Below are 19,135 nucleotides of genomic sequence, written 5' to 3'. Positions count from 1 at the left end.
CAGCGGCTGGCTTGGTGCGCGGCGCGGCTGGCGCTGCGCTCCGCCCCGGCTGCATTGCTGAGCTCCCAGTGCCCAGGGGAGCCACGCACTGCGCGCGCCCCGCAGCCGGCCGCCCGGAGGCAGCACAGTCCGCTGGCATGGGCCCCAGGGGCGCCCCGGGCTGGGGCTCGGGGCTGAGGCGCTGAAAGCCGCCCTCCCGCCCGCGGAGCCCCGCGCCCGGCCCACCCGCCCGCCCGCCTGCGGCCATGGCCTCCCGGCCCGGTCTGTGGCCAGCGCTCCTGGGCATGGTCCTCGCCACCTGGCTCCGCGGCTCGGGTGAGTCACGCCGCGCGCGCGCTGGGGAGGCTTGCGGGGAACCGTGCGCGCGAACGCACGCTGCTCCGAGGGGTCCTTGACCCGCGCGGCCGGACCCGGCTGGGAGCCCCCTGAGGCCAAACTTTATAAGGCGGGACGCGGGGGCCGGCTGTCACTGCTGCGCAGCTCCCTTGCGAGCTTCCCCGGAAGCCTGGGTTCTGCCAAGTCTAGGAGCAGCTGTCAGCGCGCGGGGCTGGCGAGTGTAAACGCCCCACGCCTCCGGGCGGGGGAAGTTTGCTGGCTGCCCGGCCCCAGAGCCGGCTTGGGGTTTTGGATCAGCGCCTCTAGGACTTTGGGGGTTCGCAGATGAGAGGGTTTTGACCACATCTCAGTGTCCAGGAAATCCAGGGTAGGGGCTGTTTAGGATACCTCTTCCCGGTAGCGTCTGCCCCAAACAGCTACTCACAATCTCCCAGCTTGGCACCTGGCCCCTGCCCACATCCAGAACACAGAGTCCTCCTCTGTCCCCACCACACACGTTCTCACACGCACAGACACTCAGGCGTGGAGGCGTGCAGCCCACACAGTCAAAGCGCCGCGGTCCCGGTGCTTGGGGGCCAGAGTTTTGTGCGCTGGTCCCCTGCCGCCTCCCCTTCTTTTAACTCTACAGTCCTGCCCCCCATCCTACATTTCCCGTTGGCCACCCCAACCTGCTGGGTAACTCAGCCTTCAGCCCACCTCCTTTCCTTCCCTTGCCCGGGGGCAGTAAGTTCCCCTCCATCCTTTGTCTGCTATCCCTGAAACCTCCACCTGGGCTGAGCTTTTGGGGCCTTCTGGTATCTGCCCCCATGCACTTAGCAGCGCTGAGCTTGTGTGTGTGTAGTAATCAAGGAGACAGGGGGCTTGCTCTAGCAGTCCTCCATTCCTGCTACCCCGAGTGCCTGGGGTGGGGGTTGGGAGTAGACAGGCCAGGCCCCTGTTCATCACAGGGGTGTCGGAAGGGAGCATTGGGGTTCCTGAAACCAGACTGATCCAAGATCAATGAGTGAGAGCTCAGGGGATCAGCGCGATGATTGATGCTGATGGCTGCTTCCTTAAAGGGTCTCTCTGCGCATTGCATCCTGCACCCACCACCGCCTGGCCATCCCCCCCATTCCGTCCCCCTCCAGCCCTCCCACCTCACTCTATGTCCCTTCCCATCACTCATCCCAAATCCTCACTTGAACAAACCCTTCTGCCCCCATGGCCTCCCCTTCTAACCCTGACTAATCTGGGAAGCTGAGCTACCACTGGGCGTGTGTTCACCTTGCACACATGTGTGAGGGGTGTGTGTGCATCTCCCCCAACGAATGCTCGGGGGCAGCAGGTTGTCCCACTGGCCATGGTGAGCTCGGGGTGTTAACACCCTCCCCCCACCGGGGGGAGGTGTTGCTGGAAACCTAGTAGGTGCCCAGGAAATGTTTACTGAGTTGGTTGTGAGCAAGAGGGTGGTGTGGCCATATCTGCATGTCGCCCCTGTGAGCACGTGTGAGGCTGTAGGTTGGCATGTGTGCCTGGGTGATGACAGGGCTGGTGTGGTGGGTGCAGCCTTGGTGTGTGTGTGTGTGTGTGTGTGTGTGTGTGTGTGTGTGGCCAGATGAGCATGTGCGGCAGCTGTCAGGCTGCACGTGTGTGACAGTTGTGTGCAATTGCATGGATAAGTATTTGTACATAAGTGGGTGACAGGTGCTGGTGTGTCAGGGCACCGCAGCATGGTGTGTGTGTGGCTGCCTCATGGATTCCTTAGGATGCAGGTGGGGTGGGAGGCCTGCACCCCTGGTTGGTGGGGCACCTGTTGGGGACGGGTTCAAGGTTGCCTGAGGAGCTGGCATGTGGGCACCAGAGCTGCAGGGCAGCCCTGGAACAGGATCAACTCCCAGGCCTGGGGAAGGAGCTGCTGAAGGGCAATGGGTGGGGTGGGGGGAGGCGGCCTGGTCGTTGTTCTAGTCCCTTCCCTCTAGTCCCCCACACGTGTGCCCAGAGCCGGACATCCAGGCAGGCTGGCCCCGTGGTGACCCCGGCTCCTCCCGCACCCGCCCTTCACATCGGCTCCTCCGGCAACAGCAGCGCAACAGCAGCGGGTGAAAAATGTGTCTGTGTGTGGCAGAGGGAGGGCTGGCCAGCCAGGCGGCAGGGGGCGCCGGGGCCCCGCACGACCGACCAACCAACCGTAGCCTCCTGCTCCACATCCTCTGTCACCCGACCTCACTCACTGCCACCTGGCACAAAAGCCTGTCCCTCCAGCATGCGTCCCCCCTCCCGGCCCACTCACAGAGACCCACACGTTTCCCAGGAGCTCCCCATTCACACTGGGTCACACACACAGCTGGCCTCCCCAAATGCCTCCCTGCCCCTGCGGGCCACACACACCTGCCAGGCCCCCCCATCACACACATCTACCTGCTTCCTGCAGGTGGTAGGGAGTCCATGGGGAGCTGGCTTCCTGGGAGGTGGGACTGAGGGACCCCAAATTCTGGTTTTGCCCATCCTGACCCCAACACAAGCTGCCCCGGGAGCCTGCACCTCAGCCCCTATCCTTATCCTCAGGTATGGCCCCGGGCTTCTTGGCACATACTTCACCCCCCCCTCCCCGCCCTGGCTGGAGCAACTGGTGGCCTAGGGGGGTGGGTATGTGTGCTAAAGCTGTAAAGCTAAGAGATATCCTGCTGTCATTTACCTGTCTTGGAGATGGGGCAGATCCCACCCCCAGCCATGCTCCCCCATGAAAGGGCTGGTGCTCTGGACTGCCTGCTCCCTGCTTGCCAAGGTCGGGAGGGGCTCCCTTCAGAAGCCGGGTGATTGGCTTTTGACCCAGGTACCAAACCCCCACCTGAAAGGCACTGGCCTGGTTCCTAAAAGCAGCCAACACTTTGGTCCCAGCCAGGACCTGGAGGCCCTTCCACTTACGAGCCTTCTTCCTTCCCAGTGCTGGGCCCAAGATCTTCAGACTCCAGCCCCACAGTCTCAGAAGAGGAGGGCCTGCCCTGAGCCAGGGTTGGTGTGGGGGAGACCCCTTTCTCTGTGTGAAGGCCCCAGTGCCTGGGAACACATGCATCCAGGCACACGCCTGCTCAGAGCCTGCCCCTACCCAGGCCCCAGGGTTGGAAACCTTAGTCTCCCCTGGCTCTCCCTTCTCCTTCACACTTCACTTCTAATCTGTCACCAGATCCCTGGGCTCAGTCCGACTTGTGATGTTGCTCTTGTGTCCCTTACCTCCTTGGTCGCTTTCCCTGTTCCCCAGCCTCTCCCTTTCTCACCTGGACCACTGCAGTGCCCACCACCCCCCCATCCTCCAATCTGCATCTCCACTGAATGCCTTGTGTTAGGTAACCTTCTGTGGCTCCCCAGTGCCTAGGGGGTAAAGTCCAAATCCTGAACCTGGGGGGTGTTTAGGGAACACCTGCCTCCTTCATCATCCCTGGGCTGATCTGCTCTACAGTCTCAGAAGGGGGCATGTTCCTGTGTCAGTGTGGCCCTGGCTCTGACTGCCAGTGAACCGGGCAGCCACAACCCCCAGACAAGCTCTGACTTCCAGACTGTAGCTCCCTCGCCTTGCAAAACCAGGTGCCACCTGGACTCTGCCCGTCATGCTTTCCACCCATCACCCCACTCTCCTCAGCTCTGTGCAGACCTAGGCCAAGCATCTTTGTTGCTTCTCTCTGTCTCGGCCCCCAGTTCCAATCCAGCCCCTTCCAAGAGGCCTCCCCAGCTCCTCCCCTCTGCAGGGACCTTGGTGCACTGATGTGCTCAAAGTGGGCTACAGGGGACAGAGACACTGACTTCTTAGCCCTGGGGAGGTACAAGGGGGGCCTGGGGCAGCTGTCAGACGCCTCTGGCCCAAGTCATCTTTTCTTTGTTCCCTCCAGTGCTTTCCACAAGTATTGCCCTTGTCTATGGCACAGTGACCTAAAAAAATGTGGGAAATTCTGCTCTCAGCCCTAAAATGCTCTGAGTTGTGGCCAGTGAAGTGCTTGCTTTTTCTCTTTATTAACATGGTTTGAGTTTGGGTTTTCTGACCAGAGAGGGGGGACTGCTACAGCTGGGGATGGGGAGAGAAGTTTGCTCTGTCTGCCTTGTTCTGCCCCATCCCTGTCTCCTGAACACAGACTGCCCCACTCCTGGAAATGGCTTCTTGTCCGGGGCCAGAATCAGCCACACAAGCCTCACCATGGTCTTGTGGTACCCCGGTCTCATACACAGATGGCAGACCAGCCCACATAAGTGTGTTTGTGGGTCACTCACACAGGTTGTGTTTCCATGTCTGTTCAGTAGGAACCTCCCTGCCCACCTCCGCCCCAACCAGGTATAGATTTTCCCCAAGTGGCTGTTTTCTTGTGCAAATAATGTGTGTGGAGGTGGCACCAAGGCTGGGCCACTCTGTGCAGCACTTATGTGGGGCCCCTTGTTCCTGAGGCTGAACCCCAGGAGACCATGACCTCTGCACCCCAACCACCCATGGCCCCTGGGCCCTGATCACCCCCTGCCGCCTATATGGGAGCTCAGTGACCTGGGATCCATTCTATCAACCCAGCCCTGCATTCTTCTTGTCTGCTCCCATGGGTGTCAGAGAAGTCTCAGCTCCCTCTTCCTGTCAGGTGGAGTAGAAAGTTTAGCGGCCTTGGAGGCAGACAGGGCTGAGTTTGCAACCAAGCCTTGTATCCTTGGATAGGTAACTTTTAATCCCCCAGCCTGTTTCCACATTGGTGGAATGGGGGTATAGTAACAAGTTGATGGGACAGCATAGAAGAGCACCCTGGGATGGAACCCAACATCCAGCAGGTACCCGGGAGTGTTTGTTTCTTTCCTTCATCTTCCAACATTTGAGGAGACATGAGTTGGGGTGGAGCTAGGGTCCGGGCAGCGTCAGGCCCAAGCCCAGATTTGGGAGAGAAGGGGTCTTAACGTGAGCTGCTTCAGCTCTTGCTGCTCCAGCCTCCAGGGAGGAGTCATTGCTTCTAGTTGGCAGAAGTCTGCAACCCCCAATCCCATTTGCACCCAAACACACACACATCCCCAGCAGGGGTCTGATTCCTACACTGATTCCCCCAGTTATGCAAAAGGAAGTTGTTTGGGGTTTTGTGAAGATGATGATTTGGACCCAGCTCAGTGCCTGGAGATGTGTGCTGACGGTGGGTTCTGTCACAAGATATGGCAACAAAGGGGGATGGAGACGTGGATGGAAGGAAATTCTAGTCTCGGTTCTGCCAGCTTGAGTGCTGTGTGATCTTGGGCAAATCATGTAACCTCTCTGGGCTGTCTGCCTCTCTGTATACTAAAGAATTGGACCTAATGACTCTATTGGGGCAGAGGCTGGTGCCAAGAGTAGGCTACCTCGGGAGCTTGTGGTAGACTCTGCACTTAACATCAAGTTCCCCAAGGAACCGTTCACTCCCGCCCAGCACCTGCCAAAGACGCCAACCACCTCAGCAGCTGCTGCCCGTGTTGCCTTGGGGTCAGGTGGCTGCTGGGGCAGGGCCGAAGCTGGTGGTGAAGCAGAGATGGTAACTGTGAGTCTCAGCACCCAAGCCAGAAAGCCAGATCCTGCTTCAGTCGGTGAACACTCCCAATCATAGAGACACATCTCAGGGCCCCCAGGAGGTTAGTGTGTCAGTGCCCGAGGCTCATTCTCTTCCCAGTCACTGTCATTAGATGCCCCAGGCAGCCATCAGCCCATGGGGACCAGAACCCCCAGGCACCCAGAGGAGGTGGTAGAATGGCTGAGTCGGCAGGTTCTGGGGTCTGGTTGTGAATCAGGGTTGGAACTAGGGTTAGGCAAGGTGCAAACTTTTAAGTCATGCAAGTTCAGGGTCAGCACCTGAGAGTAAGGGTCTCCTTAAATGTTGTGCCTTTGGCAACCTCACTTGCCTCGCTCTAATCCTGGTCCTGATTCAGCTCTTCCCTGCACTGCCATGTGTCCTGAGACAAATCACTTCTTCAGTTTTCTTGTCTGTAAAATAGAGGAATAGTAGCACTTAACTCACAGGGTTGTTGTGTGGGTTAGATGGCTAATGCATGTAAATCCCGGCACATAGTAGTCACTCAATAAATGTTAGCAGTTGATGATGATGATGATGGATACAGCAGAGGGCAGTGTTCTGTCCTCTCCTCTGGGGAGTGGGAGAGTCCTTGGCTATTCTTGAAGCCAGCTTTGCAGGAGAGGGTGAAGGAGGCAACTGGGGGAACAAGTGGGAGAACAGAGGACTGAAATGAGGTCCCCATTTTGGGATGGGGGACAGGCCTGGCTTCTTTCTCTCTGCCCCTTTTCATGCCCAGGGGCAGGGCATATAGATATCTCCTCCCCCCAACCCTCCCCTCTCCAGATGTGGTTGTTGACTGGCCTATCCTAGCCCTGTTTGAAATGTGTGTGTGTGTGTGTGTGTATTGGGGACCCAGAGAGGCCTGGGGATGGCAGCTGCTCATTACCCGGGAAGACCACAAAAGGGGGACATTTTGGTCCTATTTAGATGGGGGAGGAGCCCTGAAGGCCTTGCCTCTGAGTCAGGTCCTGGTAGGAGCCCCAAGAGCCAAGATCCTGAATAGTGGGTCCCCCAGAGCTGAGCACCTCCCCAACCCTGGATGTCAGAACTGTGTCCATCTAGAAGGCTCAGGGTCACCTTGAGATCCAGGCAAATTGGAGGCTGAGACTTGGGGAGGGGTAGTCAGCCTAGACTGAGGGAGCTGGAGGGATGGCTGCAGGGGCCTTGGGGAGGGGGCTCTGTATCCCACCTCTGCCCTTTACCTCCCCAGCCAGGGACCACAAGTAGAATTCCCTAAGCCCCATCCCAGCAAATTCTGCTGAGAGCCAGTAGGGGGAGGTTCACCCTGAATTAGCCTCTACCCCACTCCAACTGGGGCAGGGACCAAATAATGGATTTGAGGGACTGCTGGTGTTTCCAACCTCTGTATTTCTTTTTAGCTACCCCTCTCCCTTCCAAAAGGGTGCCAGGCATCGGTGGGTAGGTGTGCCTCCTTGGCACCCACCCTGTGACTTGATCCCAGCCTCTGGAACCCCGCCCCCCAAAACACACACATACACACACACACACACACACACACAGTTGTTAGGTAGCTTGAAGGGCGGGGGTGCCCTGCTAGAGCTCGGCCTCCGGCCAGCAGAGCTGCAGGGCACGTGAGCGGCCACGGGGAGGCAGGTGCCGAGCCAATGGGAGACTGAGCCGAGGGGATTAGCAATTAGCGGCCGCGACCAACAGCCTGGACTCAGGGGAGGGTCTCGCCAGGAATGGGGCGGCCTGGCTGGAGTTGGGGGAGGGGGCCGGGGTGCTGCTGCGCACCCAACCTGGCTGGCTGGCGGCCCCGGTCCCTGCTTGGGCGCAAGGTAATTAATGCGCTGTAAACTCCGGCGGCCGAGCTGTCTGGCCTCCCCCCGTGCCAAGGGGAAGGGGCGGGATCCCTCCTCCGCCTGCCAGCCCGCCCGCGGCCGCCCGCCGGATTATCAGCTCTTTGTTCCGGGCCTGTTAACAAGTTCCTGGCTGAGCGCTTGGCTGCCGCCTGGGGAGCAGGCGTCCAGCCTCCGGGCACTGCCGCTCGGGGGCCTCTGCCCCTCCTCCCGCTCTTGCTCTTGGCTGCAGCCCTCACCTCCCATCGGTCTTCCCGGGCCCCCTTAGACGTCAGGCAGCAGGTGGGCCATGGGCTCACTCGCACTGTTGTTTGTGTAGGCTTTCCAGAGACCCCAGGCTGATCATCCTGCAGAAGGGAGGACAATGCCTTCATTGAATGAACACCTGCTGTATGCAAATGCGTCAGCGTTCTTATTCCCATTTTACAGACTGGGGAGGGCACTGGCTTGCCCCCAGGTCCCAGCCAATCTACAGCGGTCCTGGGATTCCAATCCAGGCTTTTGACACCAGAACATTCTGCTGCTAAGAGAGGAGAAAATATTCTGGTGGGAAGAGGAGGAGGCTTCTGTGTCTGTGCACTGTTTCTTAACATCTTTTATTCTTAATTAATTTGATGATGGTAGTAACAGTGCCCCATGCTGGGCTCTGCCTGCATCAGCTGATCAGGACTAGCCATGAGGTAGGTGTGGTTAGCCCCATTTATTAGATGGGGACATTGAGGTTTAGAGAAGGTCACATGGAAGGAAGTGGCAGAGCTGGGACTTTGTTGCTGCTCGGCCTCACCATGCCCCCTGAATGGGGGTCAGATCTCTGTCCCATGAGGCTGTTTATTGCCAGGGCTTTGTCTGGTACCCCTTAGATTCAAAAGATGACAGGAGAAAGTCAGGAGACTTTGTGTGTGTGACCCCATCTCCTTGAACCCATTTCTCTATCTACATTCTGCCTCCTACCCCACCTGGGTGCTGGTGTTTCCTTAACCTGGGAAGGGCTGTCCGGGCCACAGAGCAATGATTATTAAAAACTCTCTGGGAGTTGGGTTTCCTTAGCCCTGAGCTTCAAGCCAAAGGGAATTTCCAGAAGCCACATATCTTTTTGAAACTGCTTTCTTATAATGAGGTAGAATCCTCCTTCCCAGTAAGCTCCCCCAAAAGGTTCTTGGTCCTTCCTTCTGATGCCACACAGAGGATGGCTTCCTCCCTTTCAGTTGCTTAAGACAGAGCTTCTGCCTGGTCCCATTTGCTTCAGTTCTTTAAGCTGCTTCTCATGTGATGTGTTTCCAAGTCTCACCCCATCCCCATCCTTGTTACGTGCCTCTGGGCATCAACCCTGTAATCACACCTTCCTCAGTCAGGAGCCCACCACACTGTGACACGATGCCCCAGCGTGGAGTAGAGCAGGGTAATAAGGCTGTTGCAAATATCTGGAAAACCCAAACCAATCTGGCCTGAGCAACTGTGTTAGTTCACTAATGCTGCCAGAATGTGAAACACCAGAGATGGATTGGTTTTTAGAAAAGGGGGTTTATTTGGTTACAGTTACAGTCTTAAGGCCATAAAGTGTCCAAGGTAACACATCAGCAATCGGGTACCTTCACTGGAGGATGGCCAATGGTGTCCGGAAAGCCTCTGTTAGCTGCGAAGGCACGTGGCCGGCGTCTGCTCCAAAGTTCTGGGTTCAAAATGGCTTTCTCCCAGGATGTTCCTCTCTAGGTTGCAGTTCCTAAAAAATGTCACTCTTAGTTGCACTTGGGGTATTTGTCCTCTCTCAGCTTCTCCAGAGCAAGAGTCTGCTTTCAATGGCCGTCTTCAAACTTTCTCTCATCTGCAGCTCCTGTGCTTTCTTCAGATAGTCCCTCTTGGCTGTAGCTCCTCTTCAAAACATCACTCACAGCTGCACTGAGTTCCCTCTGCCCATCAGCTCATTTATATGGCTCCACTGATCAAGGCCCACCCTAAATGGGTGGGGCCACACCTCCATGGAACTATCCAATCAGTCATCACCCACAGCTGGATGGGGCACATCTCCAAAGAAACACTCAAAGAAATCTAATCAACACTGATAATGTCTGCCCACACAAGATTACATCAAAGATAATGGCATTCGGGGGACACAATACATTCAAACTGGCACAGCAACAGAAGGAAATTTATTGACACATGTAATTGAAAGGCCAGGGGGATAGCTCTGGCTTCAGGCGTGTAACCAGGACCCATCCTCATTTCTGCTTGGGGTGGGGCATGGTGGTCAGCGCTGCTCTCTGACAGCCCATTGGCTCACAATTACAAGATGGCAGCCTCATGCTCCCAGAGCTCCAACCTTCCAGCCCCAGTTCAGGGGGAAAGAGTGAGTGGCTCTTCCTCAACTGGCCCAAATCAAGAGCTGGGCCAAGTGTGTGAGCCAGTCTTCTCAGCCATGGGGTTACGGTTAGGCAGATTGGCTTGGGCCCCAGCCACCTTTGCCACTGTCTGGTTACCCAGTCTGTGTGCTACCCTGCAAAGAAGGTTCTTATCCACCAAGAAGGGGTGGGCAAGTCATCCTCAGATTGTAATCAGCCCATCATCAATATTTTGTGCCCACATACTTAATAAAAAATGCCGAATAGCACCAAGGACATAGCCTGTGGCTCCAAAGTAAAGCCCAGAATCTGGATCAGTGTTACCTATTTACCTGGCAACATTACAAAACAATGCTGGCCATTCAACAGGTTTTGCGTTCCTTTAACTGTGCTGTCATCTGCTTCATCTATCTCCATTTGCTGATGCTGAAATATTTTATCCAGTGCCTGGCTGAAATCCAGACCCACTGTGTTTCCAGTCTGTCCCTGGTCTACCAGAACAGGGACCCTATTAAAAAAAAAAAAAAAGGAGGCTGGTCTGGTGATTGGTGAGATCCCAACTTGTCTCCCAGGATCACTGCTTCCTTTGGTTTGCATCTGAGAGAAGCTTGATTAGAATTGTGCCTGGGTGTGCCTTGGGTTCACCAGACTGTCACTACTCCAGTGGACATTTACTGGGTTGTGTGTCTGTCCAGCTTCCATTCCCTGTCCTACCAAGATCTCTTGATCACTTCAGCCTTAGTGAATGTCACCAAAGGATGGCCCTTCTGATACTTTCCCTCAAGATTTTACTCCAGAGTAGAGCTACACAAGCTCATTGGGGCCCCTTCATTTCAGCAGCAGGGCCCAAGTGAGATAAGATAGTTGATTAATTTCTCCTACCCTAGTTCAGATCTACTTTTAAAGCCTCCTATTCCTTCTCCCAATGGCCTATCTTGCCAGTATTTTACCCTTTTGGTTTAAATTTATGAGAATCCGTTTCTGTCGCTTGCACTCAAAGTACCCTAACTGTATCATTCACTTAATCAAATTTCCTTTTTTGAAAATGAGACCATAGCTCACGTGTCTCCTACCCCATGACCACCCCAACTACCCCTTTCTCTATGGTCAACCATGGGGTTCAGCACACACACACACACACACACACACACACACACACACACACACACCCGCCACCGCCAGGACCTTGGGTGTGGTTTATCAGTACTAAGAGACCCAAACTCATTCAGAGCAACCACTTGGCCTTTTCTATCTCCTTGCCTTCTTGTTCTTCATGCTTTCTTACTAGAGTTTGTTCTGACTCTCCAGTCCAATGTCTTAGGTAAAAAAGGGCAGGTCAGAGCCCAGGCTCTGGTGTCTACCCCATCTGCAGACTGGCCCCTTCCTATCCTCCCCCCATCAAGACCCCCGCTGCTGCCCTGTCCTGCTCTGGCATTTTCTACAAGCCTTAGCTGGATCTGAACTCAGCCTTCCTTGCACAGATCTTCCAAGCCCCTCATCCATGCCTTTGTCCTTGGTTTTGGGCATCCCTCTGTGTTGGGAATTTCTGCCTATCCAGAGGTGTTGTGGCTACACTGGCACTTTTCCAGAGGCCTTCTTCCTCCAGATGCTTTGGGATCTTATGATCCATTTTTAAGAGCCACCTGGTTCTTCCTCAAGACCCTTATCCTCCCAGATCCCTGGCTTCATGGGGGGTAGGGGTGGGGCTGTCCTTGGTGTGAACTTCCTGAAGCCCACCACCCAAATGCCTACGCCCTTCTGCGAGTGGTCCTCAATCCCTCCCCAGTGGTGGCGTGCTGGTAAATGTTTAACAACTGGCTCTCTGGGATGGCTGAGGGACTGATTTGCCCATTTCCATGGTGAAAACACTCCCCCGTGGCCATTTTCAAGCTACCAATGTGATATCAGCTGCCAGTGTGAGACTCCATTGTCTGGAATCAGTGATGTGATTCCAGAAATTTTAATGCTTGGCTCTCCCGAGCTCGGATGAGCCAGCTCCAGCACACTGCTGCTCCCTGGTCACCCCCAGCCCCGTGGAGAAGTTGTCCCAGGCAGGGAGCGGGCAAGGGCTTCTAAGGCCTTTCCCCACAGAAGCCCCTGACTTCCCCAGGCTTGGAGGGGCTGCTTCCCTTTGGGCTCCAGGCTCTTTCCAGGTAGGCCATAGAAGCTTCTGGTTAAGAGTCAGGGGTGGGTAAAAGTCCTAAATTGGGTGACCTTACACAAGTTATTTAAGCTCTCTGTGCTTCAGTTTTCTCATCTGGGAAATATGATGTCCCTAAAGTATATGTGCAGTGCGGGTGGGGGGCGGGGAGGATGCTTGGTTGGCAAAACTGGCAGAAGCTTCAAGGGTAGGACCCCACAGGTCTAGAATCTTGGAAAGGTGCTCGTTCTAGGGGTGATAAGCATTCATGAGCGGCCTTGAAAAGGAAGGGTGATGTAGAGGGATGACTCACCCGCAGTGATTTGGGTGACTCCTGACAGCCTGGAAGCCAGGGTGGGCCCCTGAGATGCACAGAGCAGAGATGGCATTTTGAGAGCCTAGATGGGCCAGGTAAGGACAGCCCATCCCCTGGCCTGCCTTAGGTCCTGAGGCTTCAGGGCTGGTCCCAGGCCACCCCCCTTCCCAGAGTTCTGGGGGCCCCAAGGCCAGAGGAGGAGAGGGACTCAGGAGGGATTTTGGTGGGATTTGGCCAGACAGCAAAGGCAGGAGGAAAAGAGGCCTGGCCTTCCCTGGCGAGAGCCTGTGTAGGGGTTGCTGGGAGGCGCACAAACCGGCCAGGGCAGACGGTGCCTGTGGGAGACCAGTGAGCAACAGGGTTGGCTATGTCACTGAGCTGGGGAGTGACAGGCGGTGAGTGGTGTTTAAGAAAGATTAATCTGGCAGTGCAGGGAGGATGGATGGGAGTGGGGAGAGGCTGGAGGCAAGGAGACCAGCCAGGAGGCTGCTGTAGTCATCCAGGCAAGAAATGACAAGGCCTTCCTTCTCAGAGAGGAGGCAGCAGGAGGTGGGGTACAAGAGATAGATGTGGGAGACGTTTCAAAAGAGGAGCCTCTGGATGTTGCATGTGGGGGGTGAGCGAGGGGGAAGAGGCAAACATGAGTCACAGGTTTTGAGCCTGGGGAAGTGATGGCAGAAATAGAAGATGGACAGGGAGCTGGGCTGGGGGAGAAGCCTAAAGAGCAAGACAGCTCCCCAGTGCCCTGGGCTCCCCACCCCATCAGGCTGTGTGCAGAATGTGGAGGTCAGTCAGGACACCTTGGTTACAAGCAACAGAAAACTGGCTCTGGCCCAGTTCAGCAGAGAGAATGTAATGGAAGATTGTCAGGGCTCACAGAGTCGATGGGCAGTGAAGGGACAGACTTAAAGCCATGTCCCAAGAGAAGTCCTCAGGAGATTGGAATGGGGGAACTATTCTAAATTAAGGCAGTTGTTGTACCCTCAGTCTGTAAGGCTGTCAAGGGGAGAGCTGATTTGCTTTGTCCTGTGTAGCCTGTGAAAGTAGCATTAGGACCAGCAGGTAGGAGACCCAATGAGACTGAGAAAGCAATGACAAGGATGGCAGCCATGGCAGGTGGTGAGCTCCCTGTCAGTGAAGCTGTTGAAACAGGCCCTGTTGGAACCCATCGGGGATACCACGGATGGGCAGCAGGGAAGGCCTCAGAGATGGGAGGGAAAGGGGAAAGGACAGGGCTTGGAAATAACTGACCTAAACTCCAGTCTCAGCCCCACCCTTACTAGTTGGTCTTGAGAAGTTCTTACCCTTTGGGAGTTTGGCTTTCTGGAGAAATGACACACCCCACCTCCGTGTTTTGTAGTGTTCTCCGCTAGCCATCATTTTTACTACTCAACACACTCTCTCCTGGTCACAGCCCGTCACCCTACCTTTGGTGACTCCCAACACCCCGTGGGCCTGGAGGGACTGTCAATCATGGCCTGCTCCGCCCTCACCTTGGGGAAAACACCAAGCAGGCCGCGCAAAGCCGAGTGGAGATCCTGGACAGTATGATTCATCCAGAGTTGCCACGTGACCTGAGCCGAGCCAATCAGAATCCTTCCAGTGGCTTTTCCTGTCTGAAGGCAACTCCCTCTTGGAGTGGCAGCTGTAAAGATGGCTCTGGGCTGTTAGGCCTATGCGGCTATCTTCCACCTCATAGAGGGAAAGCCCGGCAGCTGAGGAGAGTGAGGCCCAGGCATCGGGAGAATCAGCGACAAGCAGAAGGGAGAGACGGTCCTGGGGGCTCCAAGGCCCCGGAGGCTGTGATCCTTGTAGCTTTTATCTCAATCCTGTGAGCTGCCCCCACAGCCTGGCGGACACGGAGCCAAGAGCAACTTCCCGCTCCAGGCTTAAGCCAATTGGAGTTGGATTTCCGTACCTTGCACCTGAAAAGGTCTGATCCCGGATCTTCGAAGGAAGCCATGCCGATGTCGGGAGAGCACCTACCCAGCCGGTGCCCTGGACCTGTAGTTTGCATTTTGTTGGCCAGTGAGGCAGGGGTTTTTTTGTTTGTTTTTGGAAAATAAGTGATAAAACATATCAAAAGTTCAAGAATTCCAACCAAAATGCAAGTTTCGACTTCTCTTGAAAAATCAGAAGACCAGGGCACTGGGAGCCCGTTTTCCTGGGAGGGGAGGGCTGGGCAGGGCGGGTGGCCCTGCGCACCGAGGCGTGGTCTCCCCGCTTGCGCATGCTCAGTGCTTGTGGGTGCTGAGTCCCCGTGTAGGTGCCTTCCTTCCCCAGTCCCCTCCGTTCCAGCCCTGAGAGCTTGGGTGTGCACCCTGGGTCCCCCCTGTTCATTTGGAGGTGACAGTAGTGGGTAGTCAGGTGGAAGCTTCGAAAAGATCATTGGACACCTGGGACTGGATCTTTGAGATGTAGTCAGGGCGGGAAGTGGAGAGGACAGGCTCGTTCCTGTGAAGCTGGTAACAGATGCTTTGAGCTCGGGTCCCTTTCTGACAGGGTGATCCCATCCTGGGAAGGGACGAGGCTCTGGGGAATGGCTGCAACTGAGATGTCAAAGGAGGATGGGGGGAGGGGGGACGATTTCTGAGGAAGCCAGAAGGAGGCCCACGGGGAAGTTAATTGAAAGTTTGACAAAGAGGGGGAGGCTGCCTGGGGAAGGCTGCAGAGAAAGGCTTGTAGTGAGTCCTGGAAGATGTGCTGGGAGGAGGCAAGGAGGAGCTGAGTTGGGGTCTGGGCTCAGCAGTGTGCAGGGGGTGAGGGGAAGGAGAGAAGCAGACACATGAGAGCTGGAAAAAATGTGGACAAGCAGGATGTGGAGGTCACTGGACCTCATAGAGAGGGAACAGGAGGACACTGGGACCAAAAAAGTTCTGGGATCCAGTGAAGGTGTTAGGGGAGTGCCTTGAGGAAAGCGAGCCAGGCAAGGACAAGCATAATCGCTTTGAACTTGCAAAGTACTTTCACCTGAGCTCCCTGCAGGCAGGCTCAGAGAGGTGAAGCAACTTGCCTGACATCACACAGCTGCCGCCAAGCTGTCCATCCATTGTGTGTTCCCACGCTGACAAAGAGGGAGGCCCAGGACTGGGTGAGTGGAGAGAGGAGACTCAGCAACAGGGTTAGATGAAAATAAGGGCATGGCCAGTCATTAAATAAGCACTTATTGAGCTCCTACTACCTGCCAGGCACTGCAGACACACAAGACGGGCACCATCCTTGCTCTTGCACACCCCAGCCGGAGAAGACAGCCACAAACAAGCAAGCAGATCGTGTAAGAAAGTGATAAAAGCTCTTCAGTGGCCCTGTGACCATGTGACCATGTGTGAGCTGGATGCTGGGCATGCCCAGTGGGAGATCAGTCGGGAGGGCCAGGGATGGCCTTTTTGAGGAGGTGATGCTTGAGCTCAGGCTGGAGGGATGGGAAGGAACCAACCATGGGTGCAGCAGCCCAGAGGTGGAAATGGACTCTGGTCTGGGGACAGGGCCTGTGGAGTTGGATGAAGGGATTGCATCCACTCACGTTCATTTATGCTTTACACCCACTCGGCTTCCAGAAAAGCAAACAGGGAGGAGTCGAACAATAAGAAGCCCCTCTGAGGACAGGCCTGATCAGGTTAAACAGGTGGGTGAGAGGAGCTGTGGGAGAGGAAGGTTTCTTGGAGTGGGGGGTGCTCCCCGTAAAAACCCTGAGATCTGGGGCTTCTGGAAACTGCCGTGGCTTTGTGGCTCAGTAGGCCTGGGTCCCACAGCTGCTCTGCATTTGCAGACATTCTCCTCTGCCACGTTTATGAAATGGAGAAAATGCCCCAGGCCTGGTCTGACGTGGAGCAGATCCAAGGCCTCAGGAATGGGGATGGGTGGATGGATGGACCACGTGGGGCTGGAACATCCAGAAGGAGGGGTTTAGAGAAGGTGAGACAGGCTGCCACAGCCCTTGGGAGGCGTCAGCACCAATGGACTGCCCAGGTTTCCGTGGCTGCCCTCCCCACCACCTCCCAATATCAAATACTAAACTGTAAAATGAGCTTAAGGAAGTCCAGTGAGGTTGAGAGTTGATTATGCTGATGCTGATTTTTGAAATATTGAATTCTTGAAAAAAAAAAAAGTCTTTCTCATCTCCCTGTGCTCTCGTCACTGCTGGTGTCTGAGTGTCTGTGCCCAGCCTGTCTTTCCTGCCGGCCAGCCCTCCCTGGTGTAAGAGTCACTGTCCAGTCCCAGGCCAATCCCTTGCTGGGACCCTGCTGCAAGCAGTGGTCAGGGTTGGCTGTCAGGGACAGTTCTGGGCTTCTCTTCATGCCCTGGGATCCCTGTCTCCCTCTGCCTCCTCCTTTCCCCATCCATCACCCTCCTCCGCAAAACCCCGCCATCCCCCAGCCGGGCCCTGTCCTGTCCCCCTCTCCTCCGTTTTGTGCGTGTGTCTCGTCACCAGGATAAATGTAGCTACAAACAATGCGACGGGCTGGGTGCTAATTTGTCAGACGCAGTGTGCGGCTGTGATTCCGAATACATTAACATTTTCACATGAAATCATTTCAATTTTTAGTGATTAAGAAGTATTTGTTTTAAAGCATCAGGGTGATTTACTGCAGGCCTGGAGGGCGCTGGGGGGGCGGGAGTGAGGGAGACACCAGGTGTGATGTCATTCGCGGGCACCAGCACACATGCTGGGTGCCTGCCAGTCACCGCCCCGTGCCCACCCATGCCCACCCCAGGCTCCTTGGCCTGGGGTTAGAGGGGGAAAGGAGGGCGCAAGTGCCAGGACCAGGGATCATTTTGAGGGTACTGGGTCCCAGAAGCTCAGCCCCTCCCTGTCATCCCATAGTTCCTCCGTGTCATTCTGGCCTCACTCAAATATCATCTCATCAGAGAAAACCCCATGGCCCCCAATCTTGAGTAGTGTCGTATCACCTTCTGCTTTAGTTTCTCTGTGGCACTCATTGACCATATTGACTTATTTACTTGTTTATTTTCTGCCAGGACTCCCCCACCCCCTGCCTCCTCGCATTAAATGTAAGCTTCCTGAGGTCAGGGACTGCACTTGTTCATGGTGGTATCCCCAGTGTCTAGAACGGTGCCTGGCACCAAATAGAAGCTCAATATTCATTGAATGGATGGGTGGGTGGATGAATGGATAGATGGATGGATGGATGGATGGATGGATGGGTGGGTGGGTGGGTGAGTTTGTGGATGGATGGATAGATGGATGGATAGATGGATGGGTGGGTGGGTGAGTTTGTGGATGGATGGATAGATGGATGGATAGATGGATGGATGGATGGATAGGCGAGTGGATGGATGGGTGGAGAATGGATGGGTGGGTGGGTGGGTGAGTGGGTGAATGGATGGCTGGATGGCTGGATGGGTTGGTAAGTGAGTGGATGGATTGATGGTGGGTGGATGGATGGATGGATGGATGGGTTGGTAAGTGAGTGGACGGATTGATGGTGGGTGGATGGATGAGTGGATGGATGGATGGCTTGATTATTTGGGGGCCACAGAAGACCCCCCGGCACACTGGGCACCTTGTCACCCTTGAATCAAGCTCCCTCTGGGATTTGAGGGACCCCAGCCCTTCCCAGGCCAGCTACCTCTGGTGCTCCAGGCTTGGGAAGTACAAGTTGATTAGTGCTGGGGCTGGTCCTCACAGGCCTTGAAACTCCCCTTCTCCACTCCCTCACTCTTTAGAGTCTGTCTGTGCTGGAAGACGTCCAGCTGCCTCAGTCTCCGGGTGGGTGAGAGCCACATTGAGGGGACCTCGGTCTGGGACAGATGGTTCCTCCAGGTCCCAGCTGGGGCCAGCCTTCTGGGCTTGGGGCCTCACCATCCATCCCCTCCAAGAGCAGCTCACAGAGCTGCAAGCAGGGTGACCCACTCCAGAGCAGCTCTCAGAGCAGCACGAGCCAGGACATGAAGGCCCAGTATGTGGCCTGTACCTGCTGTGTACCAGCTTGTGTGTGCCTGAGAGGACACATCCAGAGCTTTTCTGAGCAGAAATTAGGCTCCTGCAGGCCTCACGCTTCTGCACCTCCCAAACTTCTGTGGCCCCCCTCACCCCACCCCTTGTACCCCCCAATCAGACCCCTCCCCCACCTACCCCAATGAAAGGGAAATAACTGGAAGCTTTTATCGTTTAGCAGAAGCAACATCAGAAAACAATTATTGTTTTAATTACCTGCTGTCGCCATACAAGACAGGGAGGTTGTAAAGTGCGATAAAATCTTTCATGTTAATGGACTGCCAGCCTGGGCCAGGATGCAATTTATGGGACTGCAGCTGGCAGCTCCAGTCAGCTGGGATGGAGCCCCCTGGCCCTCCTCTCCCAGCCCTGGAGCCAGGTCTCCAGTGCCAGGGCCCTGGGCACTCCTTTTGTCCATCACCCACCCTCCTGAGCAAACACTTGTCTTCTCACCCAGGAATGCTGAAGACCAGCACATATACAAGAATATATTTTGGAGGCTTCATCCCCTTGAGGGATGAGCCTTGAACAGTCTTTTGGGCTGGGCTGGAGCATGGGCCTGCTTCCCAACCCTTTTTCCCCTAAATATGAGGGCCCTCTTCCCACTACCATGCTCTGCAGTGACACCAGCATCACCCGGCCACAGTGGGCACCATCTTGGAGTCCTTCTTCCTCAATGCCAAGAATCAGTCAT

At 55.6% G+C, this 19,135-nt stretch overlaps 1 protein-coding gene across 2 annotated transcripts in view; it reads left to right on the top strand.

Annotated features, from left to right (window-relative positions):
* Positions 1–228: 228 nt before the first annotated feature.
* The window catches only part of UNC5A (unc-5 netrin receptor A), a 64,887-nt gene continuing 45,980 nt past the window's right edge, over positions 229–19,135 (top strand). For both annotated transcript variants that reach the window (XM_037823078.1, XM_037823077.1), the window contains exon 1: positions 229–315. In XM_037823078.1, coding sequence (XP_037679006.1) covers positions 246–315 — 70 coding nt within the window. In that variant the 5' untranslated portion in view covers positions 229–245. The remainder of the gene's footprint in view (positions 316–19,135) is intronic.

This window comes from Choloepus didactylus, assembly GCF_015220235.1.
Source record: "Choloepus didactylus isolate mChoDid1 chromosome 11 unlocalized genomic scaffold, mChoDid1.pri SUPER_11_unloc1, whole genome shotgun sequence".
NCBI classification, from domain to species: Eukaryota; Metazoa; Chordata; class Mammalia; order Pilosa; family Megalonychidae; genus Choloepus; species Choloepus didactylus.
The sequence above is the reverse complement of the archived record's forward strand: the minus strand, read 5'-3'. Positions and strand labels throughout refer to the sequence as shown.